Genomic DNA, 21,766 nt, shown 5'->3' on the forward strand with positions numbered 1-21,766 from the left:
GCATCCATTAGCATGGATATCAGTTAAGGCGTTAAAAAATGAAAAGAAACAAGCCAGGGAGGGTGTCATTGGTACTCTTCTAAAATGCAGTCAATGGCTCATGACATGATAAATAAGTATAACTGATCAGTGACAAATAAGATAGAGACTGACCAAATGCAATACCTACATTGCAGTCATGCCCCAGGGTCCACTGATTCAGTATCCATGGCTACAATTATCATTGGTTTATGGTGACCCAAAAAGGAATTCATAAAATTAAAGAAATAAACGGGTTATTAGTTGCATGCCAATGTACAACGTAACAATGGAATTTGACAGCACAAATGCACTGTTGTTATGAATGGGAAGGATAAAGAGAAACCAAAAGTACAGTAAAAATAAAAATACATTATCAATATTCCTTTTATGGTAATAATGTCTCCCTTTCTGCAATTAATCAACTAAATGCACTGCACATCTGTATACCACAAACTCCATATAACATAAATAGTATTATCCAGCATTTCATGTGACTAGAAGTACTTCAAGGAATGTTCTACAGTGGAAATGGAGGCACTGCTGTAATTATTTAGCCGGTGATTGAGCCCTCACAGAAATGGTTACAAAGTCTTTAATGCTATTAACAAAAGCCAAAATGAAGCAAAAAGACACTTCCTCCATGCAGCTATTGTTAAAGAAACAATAATGCCACAGAATGGTTTTTAATGATGAAAATTTTATTGCGCATCAATAAAAACCATTCGGAGGAATTGTTTCTTTTATCAAGTTCATGATGGAAGTCCACACAGTAATGCCTAATACTGTCACCTTCACCAAAAAAGAGGTAGAAAATGAAATGGTGAAAAAGGTTAAGATTCCAGATGAAGAATTTCACTATGTGGAGACACAATTTCTTCCATGAATATGAGAATGAAAGCTGAAAAGAGGATTCAAACAGTTATAAATCATGGAAAGAGTGAATTTTCATTGCATGCCAATCAAGTAGGCATCAATTTATAACTCAATACTTATTAGAAACACAAAATTATAGTTTTATCTGTTGTATGGATGGAAATTCAAGTCACTTTTGTTTGAAGACTGCAAATTAGAACAATACTGGCTTGTTGATACCACTTTATGAGCACCCAAATGCTGTAAATCAAGACTAATTGCACCAAATAACAAAAAAATAAGAAATTTACAAAATCATAAACATATCATTGCTGCTGCATGAGCTAATAAGCCCTCAGCTGCCAATATCAGAATCTTGGATTCAAATCCTGGTGATGCCTTTGGACACACTCAGCTCACCTGCAGCAAGTTTGATATTCTTAGCATCGATTTTTGTAGAATTTAATTCCAGCTTTCTAGAATAAAAAGTGGATGTGACACAGGGAAAGGAAATGCTCACATATGCATGTTCTCAATGGATTAAAAAAGGATAACTCTACACTCACGCATCAAACTAACCTTGAAAAACTATGAAAGTAATATGGATTCAAAGATAAAATCGCTTTTCTCTCATCTCTCTTTTGTAAGGGGAATTATTCAAAGTCAACGAAATCACAAATTCCAAGATGGTCAGAATTTTGGGTTTCAAAATGACCTTTAGGCATTCTACTCATAATTATTACGGTAGAGTTTCTGTTATAGACTTAAAATATCAATTAGAAAATACTAAGCATAAAACTAAGCCAACATCACAACAAGGCACTTTGCAAAGGAGCTATTTCAAGCTATGCTATTTCATTATACATGCATTAAAAGTGGCAACACAAAAAGTGGTTTCTTCAATTACAGATGTTAAACAGAATGAATTACCTGAAGGGAGCTGCATGAAATTTGAATTGAAGGTGATAACTATAAAAATAATATATTGCAAAACTTCTCACAACAATTACTTCTGACAAGCAGTTATCCCTCTTTAAAACTATTTAGTTTTGGCAGAAGTGATAGTAAATTATTTCAATTTCAACTATAAGAATTTCAATTTTACTGCAACCAAATATGGTTGTAAAAGTTAGTTTCATAACTTCTAATAATCAGTTCATCGGACAAAAATACACAGTGCATATTGTATAACTACAAGAGTAGACTCCAGAAGTCATTTGCAACCACTACAGTTTTACCTTCCAATATGACAAAACATTAAAATCTCAGATAATAATCACTCTGTCCATGGGGTATTTGAGAGCCCAATCCTGACAGAATTTCGGAATACTGTGGTCAGTTCAATCTTGTACTACATTCATACTCTTAGACATGGTTTCTTAAAGACAATTCAAAATATCCCAATACTCATTTAATAACATACTTGGTTTTGGAATTAAAATGAATAAAAACAAGCTAATTCCTTAAATAATGTAATGCCACTTTTCAAGTAGCATGTTATAATTTTGTATATTGCCTTAGTCAATAATCTTTCAGACACGATAAAGCATTGCACTCATAGAATGAGAGCATTTAGTACACATTGTCTACTTATTTTGTTAAAATTATCAATTTATAAAAATGGTATATATATTAAGGGCACATCACTAAATCTGAACATTCTCACTTGTAGCATGCCTTACAATGTTTTACTTTGAATAAACAGGGACATCAGCATATAATGTAGATGTGTGAATACATCATTACATTGCTTCATTTTTTTAATGCAACTGTTCCAAGGGGAAATAATTTTTTGTTATGGTATAACTCTAATAACTGATGCTGGGGAAATTGTAATAAAAATTACCACTCCAGTTCACGTGTGCTTGTTTGATATGGCAGACCTGCCAGTAGATAGTGCAAAGGGGGAGTCTGAAACGTTCCATTAACACCACTCCTCACAATCAATCAAAGGTAATCTACATATTGCATGATTTTCCTCTCATTTGCTCTTCATTATTTCCTTTTTCAGTTCTATCTACCTCCATGCCATCTAAAAAGCCTGTCCTCATCCTTGCTCTTCCCTGCTAAACTAAAATTTTCCCTTTTATTATCATAGCCTTCAACACCTAATTAACAATAACTCTTAATATTTCCCCCACCACTTTTTCAGCTTTACTCTTTTCAACCACCATATTTAAAAAATGCATTATCCTTCTTTCTGCCCAAATTAATTTCTCAAATCTTCTCCATAACCAAATCTCAAAAGCCTCTTTTATCTCAGCTCCATCTAATCTAAGCTCATTCCTTATAACGAAATATGAATAGTGGCAGTGTGATCTCATTCATGCTAATCAGAGTGGCAAATCTTCAGCTCTCATCAATATTCTAGTAAACCATCCTTAATTCAGAGTTAACAATAGCATAGACAAGATGGTATTTTAGTTTTAACACATCCACAGTTTGTGTCATAGTCTCTGCTGCATCTCGCCTCTTATTTGTATATTAAATCATTAATCTATCTCCCCCACATACAGACACCATTATGTAAAAATCTGCTTTGGAATGAGGAAAAAAGGTTTTCATTGATTAACAATAGAATTCATTAATTTATTTCACCCAAATATATTATGTGACTATCATTTAACAGCTAATATACCTATACTCCAAGGAAATCCCCGAAAATTTTATACTAAAAATAAAATAGTACTTAGTTTAAAATGTTTTCATGGAGTATAATTCTGTCAAAAAGGTATGCTGATATAGGAAATTTAATTTTGCAATGAATTTCTCTGCAGAAGTATTGTCATTATGGAGATAACGAACAAATAAGAGGTGAGAAACAGAAGAAGCTATGGCAGAAACTGTGTATAAGCTAAACTGTCATATTCACGTGGATTTTAATTAAGTCAGCTCAAATACAGCTATTGTTGTTTAAACTATCTATCCAAGAACTTTTACTGTTTTAAACTAAACAGTCATTTTTCAGCAAAACTGCCACTGTTCACTTGGTGATTTTTAATTTAATCATTCAGGTGCGTGTCATATAGTTCTCACTAAAGGTACGGAATAAACTGAAAGTTATGGCTTCCATGTCCAAAGTAAAGATTTCCCTGATAATGACATTCCTATATACTCTATGACCTTCCCAGGTTTCTTATCAGTAGTCATCCAAAGTATATATGTATTACATGGCAAACCACTGCCAGTGATATCTAAATTAGCATTAGCTACTTAGGAATAGGGCAAAGTACTTGAGAACATTAGCAAGACAAAGGAGGGTAAAAAAGGCTGCTAAAGCTTTTAGTGTTCCTTTAATTTTACATATTATGGGCAATTAGTAAAAGGAATTAATGGAAAGTTTGCATATCAATGGAAAGAAGTTCTAGAGCAGTTGGATTATCTCTGTTAGATTACCAGATTTGTCTGGCCTGCCAACGCAATTTAGTGCTGGACTATTTTCTCAACTTAACACATAAATTCATGCAACTGAAAACAAGTTTTGCTTACTTCTAGAGTCTTTGTGTTATATGAGCTCCACAATTACAGATTTAACGGTAACTGGTACTCATACTTGGGTATTGAGAAACACCTCGGATTATTGCTCTAAGTATGATTCACTTTTATATTTTACATGATTTGTTCCATTACTGTAAGCATTATTTCAATTACTAGCCTGTCAAACCTTTAGTTTGAGATTTGGATTCTGGCACCTAAAATTTCCCAAACCAGGAACTAGCATTGAAACAATAGAGCAGTGATCACTCCCCTATGAGCTGATGCTTAAGTATCAGATGATGATTTTTTTACTTTAAGTACCTATGAACTTTCAGGGTGACCTTTCAGAGATAACTAGATGATAAATACCATAGCCAGAAAGAAAGAGATAGCTTTCCCAAAATTTTCAAATTATGGGTAGATTTCCTCTTTATATTTTAATGCAAAGAAAATGTTCCAAATAAAGTTAAGGTGCAATTCCTCTCCTCATGTAAATATAATAGCAACACAGAAGCCTTGGGAACACTTAAGAAAACCAGCATTTACTGTTGTTAAATCCTACAGAAACTGATGGGAGAACCTTCTGCTAATATTAGCATTTAAATAGCTGTTTTAATGAATTTATAAACTAAATTTTTAGAATGCCATATTATTTTCATCGTTCCAGATGATGGTGCATGAAGTTGTTCACACAACATCAAACAATTATTCGCATTCTAAGGCGGATATCGTATGTTTAATTGAGGGTTTCTTTAAGGGTCTTCAGGGCCATGGTTGTCTTCATTAGACCTTGCAGTTTCTTTATTTGAGGACATTAATCTAATCAACTAAAAAGACTTACTTCCCATTATGACATGCACTACTCCCAAGCAATAATTCTGTTCATGGGGAAAGTCTTTGATCTATGTAATAAAACAACCATGCAACAATCAATATACGGAATTCAAATTCCAATTCTTTAAGTCTCTTTAAAATAAGAACAATTCATTACTGCTACTCATTAATCATAAAAAAACTGTGCATGCATTATTTTATAAAAATAAATAACATTGTAGAGCACAGAACTCTTCATTGGCCTGAATGTTACAAGGTTTAATACTGATTGCATAAGTATTGAGAAACTTAAAAACATACTAATAATTTATTACTCACAGATAACACCAATTTTTAATATCTTAGTAAGTTAGGCATATAATATCAAGGATGAACATTCAGGCCTCGGGAGCAAAACAACCCAGCAGGGTGGGGCTCAAAGCCTACAACCTTCTGAAGAGAAGGCTATGGCATCATTTTGCCACCACAGATACCAGACAGAAATGACCTATGAAACATTTCTTTAATACCAAAATTTAATGCACAGATAACAGGTTTGAAATTTACACATTAACACAAAAGATGAGCAGGGACTAACTAAACATTTAGTTATACTTTAAAAATAACTCAATAACATCATAAAAAAGTCAACCATCTTTTGCTATTTTTATGAGAGTATTGTTTTGCAGATTATATTTTTAAATTAACCTAATTGCATAATTTAAATGCATTAACTTCCTGCAATTCTTCTTATCACCCTATCAGAATCTTTAGTCAGTTAAGTTTTCTGATGTCACTGTCACTGAGCTCTGTTTTATCTAGTTTTCCATCATTTTTTCACTGTTGATGCTTTGAGAAATTTTTTCTTCTGCAGCAATTCTTCTTTATTAATATCAACACAATGATCCTTTATCCCAATTTTCATATGTTCCTGGTCCTTGTGAATAATTCCTAATGCATAAAGACCTCATGGTAATGAACTTTTTTCACTTTTTTTGCCCTAGAATCTTTCACAATTTCATCTCCTCTTTTGATTGTAGTAAAAATACAATTTTGGATTTAATAACATGAAATGTTACAACATTCCAAGCCAAGTCTAAGCAACTTTAGAAGTCCCAGAGCACAGTCAAGAGGACAGAGGAATGATTTCCCTATGTTTGGCGGTTTAATATGATGTTTTCAATTAACCACTATGAAACATCACAGATAATTGCATTTCCTGATCACCACAGGTGATAGGCTATGAACTCCCATTTTTATGTAAACAAAACAAGAGCGGGATATATTCTTTGCTGAATTTCAAACTTGTTTTCAGCTGGTTTCTAGTACAAATATTTGGTAGATAACTTTCAATAAAACAGCAAAAACTAGTGGCAGTTGCATAGTTGCTCTTCACAAATGTGTTTACATATGTATTCTCACTCATTGAAGTTTTCCTCTTGCTGACGGCAACTGATGACCACTGTGGTACCAGGACTTCCCAGGAGTCCTGAGAGCTGAACCACCTGAGTTTTCACAAACACCATTCAGAAGGTAAGATTTAAATATGTTATCGGTGGGCTAGGAAGTGGAGTCTATCGTTAGATTTACCCATCTGATTGACTCACTTGGATAGAACTCTTTAACTTAGCCAGCAGCTGATGATTTTTGCCTTACAACAATTTATTTCTCCAAATACGTAATACAGCATCTATACCAACATTAAGTTAACCCATTTTAGGAAACAATCCTCCTCCTAGTTTTAAGATTTGAAAACGACTCTCCACTATTATCTTACAAATGGACAGTGACATAAAGTCCTCAACAGTAGTTTTGAATGAACCATGCATACAAACAATCATCCAGTATCTCCCATTCAATCGGCAACTAAATTTATTTCATTTTCACCTCAGATTTTGTCCAACTTATCCATAAAGGAGTACATTTCTTCTGCAATTCATCCCTTCATTGAGCTAGCAGGAATAAACCTACAGTTAAATTGTTTTCACTAATATCGTAAAAGATTTTCTCTAATTTACAATCAATATAACCCATATCACAAAAATCATTTGTAGTAAATGATAGTGGCACCTATGGCAATCACAAAAATGAGAAAAGTCAGGGACTTACAACAACAGCCCTAAAGGCAAGAGAAGACCTAAGCAGGCAACTGGCACATCATTTTCACACAATGGAAAACTTGTTCTATTTTCAGTGAAAACCTTACTCAAAACTACATTTTAAATGCATGACTTCCATTTTATTCCTTAAAAATGCCCTAATTGCAGAAGATTAGGAAAGCATTCCACAATTAGAATGTGTGCAGTAAATAATGGCCTGGAATGAGATTAGCATGTACCTCGACACACAGGGCTCTTAGTCTGTTATGATATGGATCACTCTGTTTACCAAGAAACCCCAGAATTAACATTATTCACTGAGGCTGGTTTGTTCTGAGTAGAAAAACTCCAAACTGGTGCGAGGTATGTAGCAGCACTTTTCATCACCCATCTCACAATTCCAAGTATATAGAGAAGGAAGTTAACAAGGTCAAATTATATTAATACTGTAAGAATAGATAATGGCAACATTTTCAGGGATATCTAACTCCTTCAAATCGTCTTTTTAGCAGGTATTTTCTATTGAAAATTAGTTTCTTTTGATCACATCAAAGTGTGTGCAGTTTTTCTCTTTGAATAAGGGCTCCTAAGATGACAACAAAAAGATAAATTAAAGGAAAATAATGTGATATAAACAAAAGTCTGAAATTACACGTACATCTAGTAACATACATCATATAGGAGATTTAGTTACTAATACCCAGAGTTTAGTATACCTAATATCTGATTGCAGTGCTCAGTAATGGAAAGTTTAATTCTGCTCTCACCTTTGTTTGCTAAAAATGGAACATTATTTCTCACTCTGGACTCAGGCTTGAGACTTGATTTTATGAAAGAATTGATTGTGATGTGATAAACATCAATTGGTTGATTCATTAATGAAAGCCTATGGGGTATTTAGTGATAAGGGCCAATTAGATAAGGTGTAAATCTTGAAAAATAAAGGTAAATAACATGAAATAAATGCATAGCCCATTCAGGGGTCCTATACTTTTCAATATACATTTATTTGTTTTCCCAAATTATTAATCTTGAAATACATTTCTGCAAAATATTTTGAATAATACAAAATGATCATTACATCAGGAATTTTCCCACAAAACATGAGAATATATATTAATAGAATTTTTTGGACCAAAAGCCATTTATTTATTAGTGGTGGTTAAGACACAGGCCTTGCCCATTATCATCTATAAATGTATTTCGACAAATGTGTGGAGGAAATGGTTGACGAAATATAGAAAGTAAGGTAGAAACTGTAAAACGGTAAGATTTACATATGATCAAATCTCAGCCAGTCAATCCAAAGGGTTACAATCCTAGCAGAGGAAACTACAGAATGAAGTGCAATAGGTAAAGATGACCATCAATGTAAACGTAATAAAGAAAATGAGATTCTATACCTATTAAGGAAGTATTATGCACAAATAATTATTTATTGGGAAAATTTTTGAGCTGAACCATTTTGATTTAATTACTTAAAGATGCATTGGTCGAATCAAGTTTTGAGGCCCAGTTAAGAAAGGAAAATTAATAATTATAATGTCAAGTATACTCATTAAACCATTACTTAACATCATAATATAACTTATCTAGAAAAATTCAGCATCATGACAAATCTTTTCATCTATTAACATTCAATTGAATTTTGGCTCTAACTGCTGCAATTGGTAAAAACAGCATCTCCTAAAAATTAATTTATTCAGCCAGGGTTTATATAAAGGCAGTGGATCAACATATAAAAAAAACCACAAACACAGTAATCAACCCGAAAGTTGGTTTGGTAGGCTATGGCCAGTACTAAGCCTCATGGCATGTGAAATTCACACCTCAGGGTAGGGGGCCAGCTCCTTTCCCTGTACCAGTTACATATGGTTTCCCAAGAAGATCTGGTACCCGAAAAATCACATAGCTAGGGTGGAACTGCAGGTGCCCAGAGAGCTTTGCCCTGGAATCGAATCCAGGCCCTCCAGTCAATAGTCCAACGCTCTACCCCCTGGACTACTGCGATCGGCAGATCAACATATATGTATGCATAATTTTTGCAAGAATGTATTGCATTATAAAATTAACAGCATTGGAAAAGAGAAGCTTTAATGATCACTTGACAAGCTCAAAACCAAATTCCATGCTGAGCACACATCATCATCATCATCAGTATTTCAATACTAGGATTGGAATACTGCAGCCCTCCATTCTACTCTACTCAATGTCAAATCCCTCAATCCCTGATACCTTCTCTGTTTTACGTCCTTCTTAATTTGTCCTATGTACATGTCTCTTGGTCTTCCTTGTGGAATCTTCCCTTCTCCTTTTCCTTCTATTATATTCCTAATTAATCCATGGTACCTCAATGTGTGTCCAATCCATCTATTTCTTCTTTACGTTGAGTTCTCCATATGGTCCTCTCCTCTTTTGCTCTTCTATATACTTTCTCATTCCTTACTTTGTCTGTCCATTTAATATTTGGTGTTCTCCTCCAGCACCATGTTTCAAAAGCTTCTATTCTTCGCTGGTCCTCTTTTCCAATGTTCCAAACCTTGGAACCATAGAGCGCCAAGCTACACACGAAATCTTGGATGTTTCATGATATGCTTCCTTTTTTCCAGCCTTAGGTTCTTTGAACATAGCTATTGCCTCTTCTTCAAGAATGCGTTCTTCGCTTAGGCTATTCTTCGCTTGATGTCGGTCGAACTTCTTCCATCCCATGTTATGCTGCTGCCCAGGTAGATGAAAGATTCCACCTGCTCTAGTTGCACACCTCGAATGGTGATATCTGCATTCAGCGTCTTTCTTCCACGTGCAAGGATTTTAGTTTTCTTCTTGTTGATGTTCAAATTATATTCCCCCAGTTCTTGATCCATAGCTCTTACAGTCGCTTGCAGGTCCTTTTGCATTTCCGCAACTACTATGACATCATCTGCAAAACCGGAGCATGTTGATTTCTTCTCCATTTACCTTGCCTCCTTTGATTGCCAAAGAGGGAAGAATGCTCGGCAAGTCAGGAAGGGGTTGGTATAAAATAGATTGGATGGAATGAATGGGGATAAGAAGCATACTGAATTGAAGAGGGGCTTAAGGTAGTGTCAGATGTCTAGCTGTGTTTTCTTGGCAGAGGCAAATAAATGCAGGAGGGTGGTCCCAGAAATACCCGGCCTGACCTAGAGAAGGCGGTAGTTGTTTGAAAAATATCACTGTATTAGAAAGTAAGCAATCTATTAAGTAAATGTTTCAAGTTTGAAGATGCTACTTATTTGGCAACAATCAATAGTGAACGTTTTCAGTGAATTTGTGAAAATGGAGAAAATTGGTCATCATTATGTGATACAATACTTTTATTTGACAGGCCTCAGGCCAACCAATATAAAAGCTGAACTGGATTCTACTCTTGGTGAGTCTGCTCTTTTGTTTAGGACAGTGACATATTGGGTAGCTGAGTTTAAACAAGGCCGTACAAGCTGTCAAGTCGAGCAATGAATCGATCGACCAAATGATGTGACGACTCCAGAAATGGTGAAGAAAATTCACTAAGTGATACTTGATGATTGTCGACTGAAAGTGCGCAAGCTAGCACACAAAGTAGGCATTTCAAAAAGTGCGGTACATCGCAAAAAACTGACAATTTGGACATGAGAAAGCTGTTTGCAAGATGGGTGCCGCATTTGCTCACACCCAAGCAAAACCAGTGTAAGGGAGATGTTTCGATTGAGTGTTTAGCAAAGTTTCACAGCAACAAAGCAGAATTTTTGCACCATGGATGAAACATGGGTCCATCACTCCACATCCGAGATGACGAAAGAGCAATCAAAACAATGGATTCAATAGGAAGAATCGGCTCCAAAGAAGGCGAAGACTGTTTTATCTGCAGGCAAGATTATACCATCCGTTTTTTGGGATGCGCGTGTGATAATTTTCATTGACTATCTTGAAAAAGGAAAAAGTATCAATGGCAAGTATTATGCAAACTTGTTGCAACGTTTGAGCGAAGAAATCAAGAAAAAGCGGCCGCATTTGGCTAAGAAGAAAGTGTTATTCAATCAAGACAATGCATAAATCCGTTATTGCAATGGCCAAAATTCATGAATTAAAGTTTAAATTGCTACCTCAAGCACCCTATTCGCAGTTAATGGCTATTTTGAGGAGCAAGACAGTTCTTATTATAAAAAGGGTATCAAACTTAATGAACATCGCTGGGAAAAGTGTATAGAGCTGATAGGAGATTATGTTGAAAAATGAATACATTTTTTTCAAAAATATTTGTGTTTTCTTTGCTGGATTGGGTACATCTGGGACCACCCTCCAGTACGTATATGTATATATATTACCCTTGTTTGTCCTGATTGTATTCTATATTCCTCTTGATTAGTGATCTAATTACTGCAATGGCATCACGCAAGCCTCTCCCCTTCCTTAACCCTAACTGATCATAAGCCTAACCCTAAGTAATCATTTGCCCTACTCTCTATCGTTTAGTTAATGATCCTGAGAACAACTTTAGCTGGGTGGGATACAAAACTTATTGTTCTGTAATCCTCACATGATGTGGCCCTCACCTTTTTTGCAATAGGAACTAACACTGATCTCAAAAAGTCTTCCGGCCAGATTCCTTTTTGTAGTCCACTCCCACTGCCTTATTTGATTTCATCTCCCTTTAAGCTCCTTCTACCTCATCGTTGAGTATGCCTGGACCTAAGCTATCTCCTCTACGTAGTCTAGAGTTGGTAACCAAAGTAATGAGGGTATATCAGGTAACTTTTTGATTGGGTTTGGTAAAAACTATGAAGAAATTACTGAAATGTTAACAGCTATTTATTGTGATAATGCTCTGAAGAAAACATCTGTTTTCAAGTGGATTAAGCGTTATAAAGAAGGCCGACAAGATGCCACAGATGATGCAAGGCCTGGAGGACCTTCAGCCACCTGTGTTGACGACAACATTGATCGTGTGTGGTCCCTTGTCCTCACCAATCGCCGAAAAACTGTCTGAATGATAGCTGATGAATGGAATTTAGGAAAATCAACAGTTCACACTATTTTAACCTAACATGATGGATGGATCCTTCGCCATGACAATATACCTGCACATTCAGCATTGATTATCCGCCAGTTTCTAGCAAAAAATTCAATCACCATCCTTGATCATCCTCCTTATTTGCTAGATTTCGCCCCTGCAACTTTTTCCTACTCCCAAAATGCAAATATGTGACAAGCGGACATCACTGGGAAGATGTGGACACAATAAAGCAAAAAAGACGAGAAAACTAAAAAGCCGAACTGCCGAGGATTTCTAAGGGTGATTATAGCAGTGGAAAAGAAGATGTGATAAGTGCATAGCAACGAATGGAAAGTACTTTGAAGGGGAGAGAATTGATGTAGACTAAATTTTGCAAAATTAAGTTTTACAGCCTCAGTTCGCGTATTTATTGGACAGAGTAGTACGTCATGTTCCTTTTCTATGTCTAACCTTGGTCTAAGTTCTTTACCATACAGTTCTTCTATATATTCCTTCCATCTCTCTTGGATCTTTTCTGTGTCAACTATTATCTTACCTGACTTATCTCTTACTATTAGCTAAGATCTTTCCTTATTACTTCCCGACAGTGATTTAACCTTGCTGTATAGCATACCAATTTCACCCCTCCCCTGCAAACATTCCATATCCTTGCACTGCGTCTTCAACCGTGCTTCTTTTGCTTTATTTGCTGCCCATCTCAATGTATTATTTAACCCTTCCTTACTTCCTTTTGCCCACTCAGTGTTTACATTCTTCCCTCTCTCAACTATCTTTGTAATCATCTGTGATCCATGGTTTCCTTGCTCTTTTCCCATTAATGGTTCACATAGTTTCTGTCGCAGCTTTTGGTATCCCTTTCTTCATATATTCCTATTTTTCTTAGATAATACTCAGCTCTTTACCGTCAGGCATAATTTTCTCAACAGCCAGCTGATACTCCTTCCGTGTCATCTATTTAATGCTTCTACATGCCATTTCCTAACCAGCCTTATGTTTTTGAAATGGACGCTACACTTCATAACGACTATATTGTAGTCAGAATCCACATCCGCTCCCAGGAAGCTGGGCGAATTGATCATACTGTTTTAAGTAAAATTGGCAATTTATAATTAATTATGATATTCCACCATACCACGCCTGAAACGTCTCTTTTTATTGATCACACTGTTCCAGAATCTGTGCCTAACCATAATATAATCGAACTGATACCTTTCTGAGTCACCTGGCATTTTCTATGCATACATTATGCCTTTTGTCGTTTCTTAACCAAGTGTTGGTGATAACTAACCCGTCTCCCACAGAACTCAATTGCTTTCTCCCAACAGTCATTCCTCATACCTAAACCGTAGTCCCCCACCTCATCACTATCCCGCCTATCAATGCATATTCCCTCATCATTATCAAATGTTTCCCTGCAGGAACATACACAATTAGGTCCTCTAACTGATTGCATGGCCTCTCGATTTCTTCCTCCTTATGACTGCTTGGTGGCATGTATACCTGAACAATGAACCAGTTTGTCTATTCTGCTTTTATCTCTACTAGTAATATTCTATCCATTGCTTATTCTATACTTACCACTTTACTCAATAGGAAATCAATCCATTCCCAGATTCAGAAATTTGGGAAAATTGAAATGGTTCACCAAGTGTTTTCAATGAAAAATCGGCCAAAAACAACAAAGCATTTGAGAGGTATGTTCTAAAACAGCACCTTCTAAAAAAAATGTGGTTTGGAATGGTATAAAGATGCTTGAATGATTGGCCTAAAAGCCTAAAGAAAATGATCTTCAGAAACGTATCATCTATGCAAAAAATAAAAAAAAAACAACTGCAAATATAGTAAGGGTTCAGCGCATATTAAATATATACATACAATATAACAACTATCAAAAACTAGAGAGGGTTTTGCACTGAACGTAAATACAAGTACTTGTATACACTACAGCTTAGAATGAAAGAAGAATACTAGGTATCATCTACAAAACTTTTTATTTGGTACAACTAGTTTCAACGCATAATAACGCAGCTCAAATAAAAAGTTTTGCGGAAAATTCCTAGTACCCTTCTTTCACTTAAAATTGAATTTCCACATAGTCAGGCCTGACACAACTGAGTGTATGATACTCGGTTGAGGGTTAAACAGTGATGCTTGAAATGTACAATTCATAAGGAAATGCATATTAACAGAATGCTTGGTGCTTGGGAAGCTGGCAGACCTTTGATCAACAATTCTCACACATTGTTCCTCCCATTAAGTAGCCTGCGTTACTCTGCATTAGAAAAGCATACCAGTCCATATGCCGAGCAATTCTTACGTCAAGAAACCACTATATATGGTTCCTAGAAATAGGGATGCATGATTGCATTGAAAAGTTTCCACATTTTTGTAACTTAAAAAGAAACATGAAACAAAAAGATACTAATACATTGCCTACTCTCTAAGAGATCATGAATTCTTTATGAACAAAGGGCAAGGAGGGGGAGCCTTTAGATAAGAAAGGACAAATATTGCAAGTAATAATTCTTTTGGTGAAAAACAAAAAGGACAAAGTTGCGAAAAATTTCAGCAATCATTGTGATGAAGTCCCTGGATATCTCATTCTGATTTTATTGGCCATCTTGAGTGGCCACCATGTTCAAGGGAGCAAAACTTTTCTGTTATAAACACACCCTTTACAGGATTATAAAATTACACTAAAATCAAATTTGTATGAGCTTCTATAGGGTTCTAAGGTATGTAAAACATGAAAAAAAGAGAAGAGACTGGCTCTGGCACTATGCAGAGATGGTAAAGGTGAAAGGAAGATGATTTTGTTAGAGAAGTTCTCATACTTCCCACATGCACAAGATGATTTTGTTAGAGAAATTCTCATACCTTCCCACATGCATAGAAAGTCTTCATTCTTGAGCAAGTATTCAAAACAGACAGCAAGCTGCTCTGTAATATTGTTCTCGATAATAAAGTCATCATCCATTAACGCTAAATTTGTTACAGGCAAAAAGCTAAATGATAAGCTAGTCTTTAATGCAGATTAAATAAGCTTCTGTAAGAAGAGGATGTTAACGTGAGTGAAACTATCACTAACTACACTTTTAACATTACATGTGACCTATTACATATGCTACTTATTTTTTCTTCATAACGGATAAATCTGCAAGTAGGCATGGGCCTTTGGAGTATGAATCACTAGTGATAAGGCATATGGATTCAACCTCTGAGGGCTAGTATAATGCTCAGGTAAAGGATCTTCATTTCTTGACATTAGAACACATGAACATTCATACGTTTTGTTTAGAAAATCTTATCAGTGCCAAGAATACGCATAATGAATGTTCTCATGTATTTAACATCCAATTTTTTATGTTAAATGATGATGAATTTTATTTACATGCCAGATGATGTAATTTTCAATGCAGGTGAATAATTTGTTACTAAAAATTTTATTAAACCTTGTATAAAACTGGTGGTGCATCTTGTATTTACAGCACGGGAATAAAATTGGTAAAGGAAAATTTGGAACACGTGGCCTTCCATTTGCATCTAACTGGATAGAAGTCCAGCAAACGATGAGTTCGAAAGTTGTAAATCAATTCAAAACTTACAGCAATTTCAGCTGCAACTGAGTCTGCATAAGAATCTTGGGGCCATGGATGTGGGTGATAATATCCAGTATTCTGCAGGGAAAAAGTGAATAAAGATCAGGTTTACATACATAAAACTTAAAAAGAACTAAAAAAGTGTTGCAAAACTCAAAATGCTTAAATATTAGAGATAATGTTTTCAAAAAATCTTCATTCCTTTCATTAGCCGTATAATGAATAAAGTAATGAAATAAATGTCAAAAGTAAAGTTAATGCCATAAGGTATCCATGAGGTCAGCTATTTGATGTAAGTTTTCCTTCTCATAATGCATATCAAATTATGAATGCAAACTATGTGATTCCATATTGATACTTCATGCTGAGACAATGAGTGCACTTTGGTAAAAACACAATCACTTTTTGCATATAAGCCACAGCTCCTCTTCCATTAGTTTTTTTTAGAGGAACCAGACCAGAGAAGTGACACAATAATTCATTCTCTCCCATTTCCCCAAAAAACATTCATAAGTTCTTTGCTTTTTACCTTAGGCTGCAAATTAGAAGATTGTCAGACTATTCTGGATTTAAGCACATTATCCAATGAAATCCTTCACTGAAGATTAGGGGATGTCTCCTCATTTCCCATGATAAAAGAAATAACATTCTTTTTGTGATGATACTGGAAGCCTTTATCTCCCAAAATGTAAACAGGGGAGCAACATACTGATGAATCGTGCCATCAAAGTCACCAGTGGCTGAAAACACTTTGTTATATTTAAACTTCTGTTTTAAGAATGGATATCACTTTTGACCAATGTGATTTTGATCAATGAAATGGTATGACTACCTCAAGTAATGAAAAATGTTATCTGTCAAGCACAAAGACAGAGAACAGCATTACTGAACTCTCAGAATTAGTCATTCTTGAACGTCTCTGAGACTGTCTTTGTGACTAGTGTGTCTCTGAACGAGTTGTATTGCACCCAGTCAAATCTTATCTTCAACATCTCCAGAGTTAACTGATACTGATATTAAATGGTCCTTCATGATTTTCAGTAGAATAATAAATAACTCCATTTTTGAATGCCTGAATGAGTGATGAATTTTGAGTCTTGAATGTTTCACGAAGCACTCATTAAGGGTATGTGTAACATCTTCTATATCCTGTGCAAAATCCATTCAAAAACATGTCAGCCCTTGTGCAAGCAGGATGGGAGGTTTGGTCAAACAATAGAATGTTCATGATTGCATCCTTCCCATGAGTAACATTGATATCGCATTTCTCTCTCAATTATATAATCCCGAAGGCTACAGTAATAGTAGATTATATATGATTTCAGATGCCAGAACAGTTGATCCATACAAAAACAATTAACATCATTCTCAAAAATTATAGTGGCACATCATTCTTCTTTGAGGCAGGATTTAAATACTCGGGTTGTTTGTTGAATGTGCCTTCCTCCAGGCCAAATAAGTCGGTTGCAGTCAATAAATACCCCTTATTAGGGAAGCATTACTGATAAATCATGGGGCAAAATTCAATATGCTGAATTATATTCTGATCACTCTCACAGTTAATATAAGAATGAGTCATTCACAGTAAATTCATGTGTGTTGATGAATCCCTTACACATTTTTCTTTATATTTTCACACTTTTAATAATTGCACATCATGCAAGAAAATATTACTGGAGAGCGGAAAACACATTTGATGGATACTGCAGATGCAAGGAGTCAATAAGATTACATGATTTAAATTGGTAACTCTTATTAATCATAGTAGTAGCAGTTTTTGATTCTCTTCAGCTTTTCATATATGATATTGACTGTAGTATGAGTAATCAGTAAAAGAAACCAAATACATTTTACTTCATTTTATAATTCTATTAGGCACACCTACACTGATCACAACGATATGAATGCTCCCACTTACAATTCCTCACATTAATTTGATGAAACAGCAGATGTTATAACCCAATAAAGGATTGGCAAACTGTGATTTTCTTCAAATTTGGCCCAATTTGCAAAAACTTCACAGAAATTATTTTATGCTGCACGTTATTAAGTATTTCTTCGGTATAAATTCCTTTCCGACGAAGTTAACAATCATATCTTAGCATCAAATTAACCAATGACATTTTTCTATCCTATATTCCAAGGTTTTCTGAAGATCTTTTCAGCATAATAATCGATTATTACTGAGAGCACCACTCATGAAGGTTGGTTGATTCAACTAAAGACAAAACTGGAACAGTGCAAATACAAACACTATCACGCCTTGAGATCAAGGCCAAATTTTCAAGGCATTGATTTTGGTAGGTCTTGCTTTCAGCATCAGTTTCCACTATTTAATACAAGAGTTCACATTGTATTTATTTCTCTCACTGTAAAAAAAAGCATAATTTTTGCACGCAGTACATTACCATCCAAATTTTGCAATTCTTCAGATTAGCTCAGAAGTATTCTGGCAGTAAGTCAACAGTTCAAGGCATGAGCTTATTGTATCCTGCAGTCAGGTGACTAATTCAAACAAATAAACATTCAATAATGCAAGTAAAACAACAGTCACAGCTTGCTTGGCACAGCCATATGAAATCACATCCAGAATCACCAAGCAGTGCTAGCGAGAAAACTTTAACATTCATTGACTACATTTTTCACTTTCCCTACCACTGATAGAGTCAATTATTTCACCACTAGATGAATTCTTCATGGGAGTTCTGCTGGGTCATGTTTCGCATTGCTGCCAATGTTTCAACAGACTCACCCATCATCTTCAGGTCCAAATTTTGTGTCGCTGATTCTGGTCAGTATATAAACTATAGTGCTTGGGAGTCAGGTTACTTCTAATTGGTCAATATTCCAAGTTTGGTTTCTTGCTTCTTGATTTCTGAAGAGAGAAATCACAGCCAATTGGGCAAGCCATGAACCAACCATGGAGTATATATGTATATATTGGCCAGAATCCACGACATGACATTCAGACCTTAGGATGATAAGCCATTTTTTGAAACATCAGTAGAATGGAGGGCATGGCCCAGTAGAAATACCAAAAAGAATTCATCATGAGCATACACTGGGAAAACATCAGATCCTTCTTCATTTCATCACTTCTGTACATTTCCACTCACTAGTTGGTGAGTTTTTTGTATGATGAACCAATGGTGACAAACCATTTCATTTTTCACCCTTCACAATCACTGCCACATATTTCCTTGAAGGCAATCAATAATTTTCTGGCATGAAATTTCACATGCTTCAAATTTTATTACTTATCACTCAATCTAATAAGAAACAATAAAAATTAACTGAAGTTAGGATTCCACCAGAGGTAAGCTTACATCAATTTTACCAAATGTCATGTTCCTCTTGCACAGCTTCCAACTGAATGAGATTCAGCATTTCATCCATAACATTCATAAAATAAACTGGCTGATTTTGTATTTGTCGGATTCCATACTTCCCGAGATGATCAATCCACCGAAATTTAGTGGATGTAATTCAAACCTTCCAAGTGCCAGTCAGCTGATTAAACAGCTTTCACTATATGTGCAAAAAAGCCACCAGTTGATTCATTTACTCTTACTGTCAACAATGAATTATATAGTTAGCATTTATTTAAACAAATGCTTATTTATTCTGCTGGGATGGAAATAATAATTCAAAAAGTCTAAAAAGAAATGCCTTCTACATGTGGAATACCACCTATCTTGAAGTAATGTACTGGCTAACGTACTGGCTTCCCACCCTGAGGGCGCGGGTTCAAATCCCGGCGGTGTTGAATATTTTTCAGAGGTATCTCGATCCCTACGTGAGGTGCTTTGTGGAGGGCACTTTGGGTGAGTACGCCGTCCGTCGGATGGGACGTTAAGCCGCGGACCCCTTGGCGCCTTTCGTAAAGAGTAGGCTAATGCCGACGCCGGGTTTCTCTCCACCCTTCATCCTTTCCTGTCCTTCCCCTATGGCGCAAATGACCTTAGCTGTCGGTCGCCTCCCCTCAAAACTACTACTACCATGTACTGGCTAAGGTAGATTTTGGATGAACACAACTACCAAATGAATATCCCCTTCAAAACACAATCCATCATCCTACACTACCACAAGTCCCTCTTCATCTCTGTGTACTTCCCTCCTCCCTTCATACCATTCAACATTTCTATCCTATTCCTGCCCTTTCCTCGTTTGCCTATTATTCTCCCCTCTATTACAGTCTTCAACATCCCCCTCCCGCCCAATATGCCCTTCATCCATTTTTCCTGCCTCCATAGGATTTCTCCCAACACACCCCTCTCCTCGCCCACCATACCTAGTACTTCCTCATTTGTTTTCCTTTCGGTCCATTTCACCTTTTCCATCCTTCTCCACAACCACATTTCAAAAGCCTCCAATCTACTTCTATCATCCTGATTTAGTGACCATGTTTCCGTGCCGTACATAACTACGCTTCATATCAAAGTTTTACTGAGCCTTCTCTCAACGTCCCTGTCATCAACTCCATCCTCCTTGTGAAAGCCTCTTTTCCTAGTGCAAATCTTCTCCTTACATCCCTAATACTTTGACCATTTTGGTCCATAATACTTCCAAGATATGTAAACTGTTCCACCTGCTCTAGTTTTTGCCCACCTTTTTAATATTTAGCTTAGCCTTTTTCTTCCAGGAAAATCACATATCCTTTGTTTTATTTATATTGATTCTCATCCCTTATCTATCGCACTGAGTTTCCAATTCACTCAGCAATGCTTGTGACCCCTTGGCTGACCGACAAACTAAAGCTTGGTCATCAGAAAACATACATGATTTTACCAATTCCCCTCCGACTTTCATTCCTACCTCCAGTTCTTCCCATGCCTCTTTAATCATTTCCTCCACATATACATCGAACAGCACCTGTGATAATGGGCAACCCTCATCAGTTCTACTTTAATCTCTACTAGTGATATTTTATCCGTTGCTTGTTCCATGTTTACTATGCTTCTTCCTACCTCTTTTTTTAATATTATGGCAACCCCTCAGTGGCTCTTGTTCCCTCTGCTGCATATTATTCTATAACTATTACTCTAGTAATCCCCACTAACCTTCCATCCCACCTCGCATAGACCTAAAATATCTATACTTCCCCTTTCCATCTCTTGCTTAATATTCTCTAATTTTCCTGTCCTCAACATTTTCCTAACATTCCAAGCTCCTATTCTAACTAATTTGGTCTTCTTCTTTAGCATCTTGTCCTGCTGCTGTCAGTTTTCCTTCACAAGGGTTTTGTGAGATAAAGACATCCGAAGCCTTGCCTCTCCCTTGGCCAGGCACGACACATCGCTGATTGGGCCGAGTCCCGTAGTTGCCAGGACTCATATTCTTTATACTGTCCATCATATAAATCTCGGAAAAAATAATTGAGGTGTCATGAAGTTTTTTTGGGTCTTCCACCGCGTCAGGGGTTTCATATTGGCCAATGTTTCGATACCAGACTCCTGCATCATCCTCAGGGTAGAGCTACCCTGAGTACGATGCACGAGTCGGGCATCAGAACATCGGCCAATATGGAACCCCTGACCCGGTGGACGACCCGAGAAAACTTCATGAAGCAAATACGCCGGGAAAGCACCAGATCTTACTTCACAATTGAGGTGGTTTCCCATTACCTTGCTCAATAGTGTTTTTAACGTGACACCATCGCTCAATGGCTGCCCCACGGAATACCATCTATACATGAAAAAATATCAATGTAATTATTCAAAAATGCATTGATAAACAAATAATTTTAAAAGAGGGTCAAGTTTACCTTGAAAAAATTATTATTATTAATGGTATTTTACTGGTTAAGGTAGGTTTTGGATGGACACAGACTACCAAGTGGTGCAGTGACAATTCCCATCTACTTCTAACAAAACACAACCTGACATCCAACA

The 21,766-nt window shown here is 36.1% G+C and overlaps 1 protein-coding gene across 3 annotated transcripts in view; it reads right to left on the reverse strand.

Annotated features, from left to right (window-relative positions):
* Positions 1 to 21,766, reverse strand: part of LOC139701008 (zinc finger homeobox protein 4-like) — a 47,970-nt gene that overhangs the window by 18,880 nt on the left and 7,324 nt on the right. For 2 of the 3 annotated variants that reach the window (XM_071599565.1, XM_071599567.1), the window contains exons 3-4: positions 15,882 to 15,953; positions 170 to 211 (exon numbers count right to left, since the gene is read on the reverse strand). In XM_071599565.1, coding sequence (XP_071455666.1) covers positions 170 to 211; positions 15,882 to 15,953 — 114 coding nt within the window. The remainder of the gene's footprint in view (positions 1 to 169; positions 212 to 15,881; positions 15,954 to 21,766) is intronic. The other variant, XM_071599566.1, reaches the window with a different exon arrangement.

The sequence above is a fragment of the Hetaerina americana genome, unplaced genomic scaffold (genome assembly GCF_022747635.1).
Source record: "Hetaerina americana unplaced genomic scaffold, ioHetAmer1.1.p SCAF_11, whole genome shotgun sequence".
NCBI lineage: Eukaryota > Metazoa > Arthropoda > Insecta > Odonata > Calopterygidae > Hetaerina > Hetaerina americana.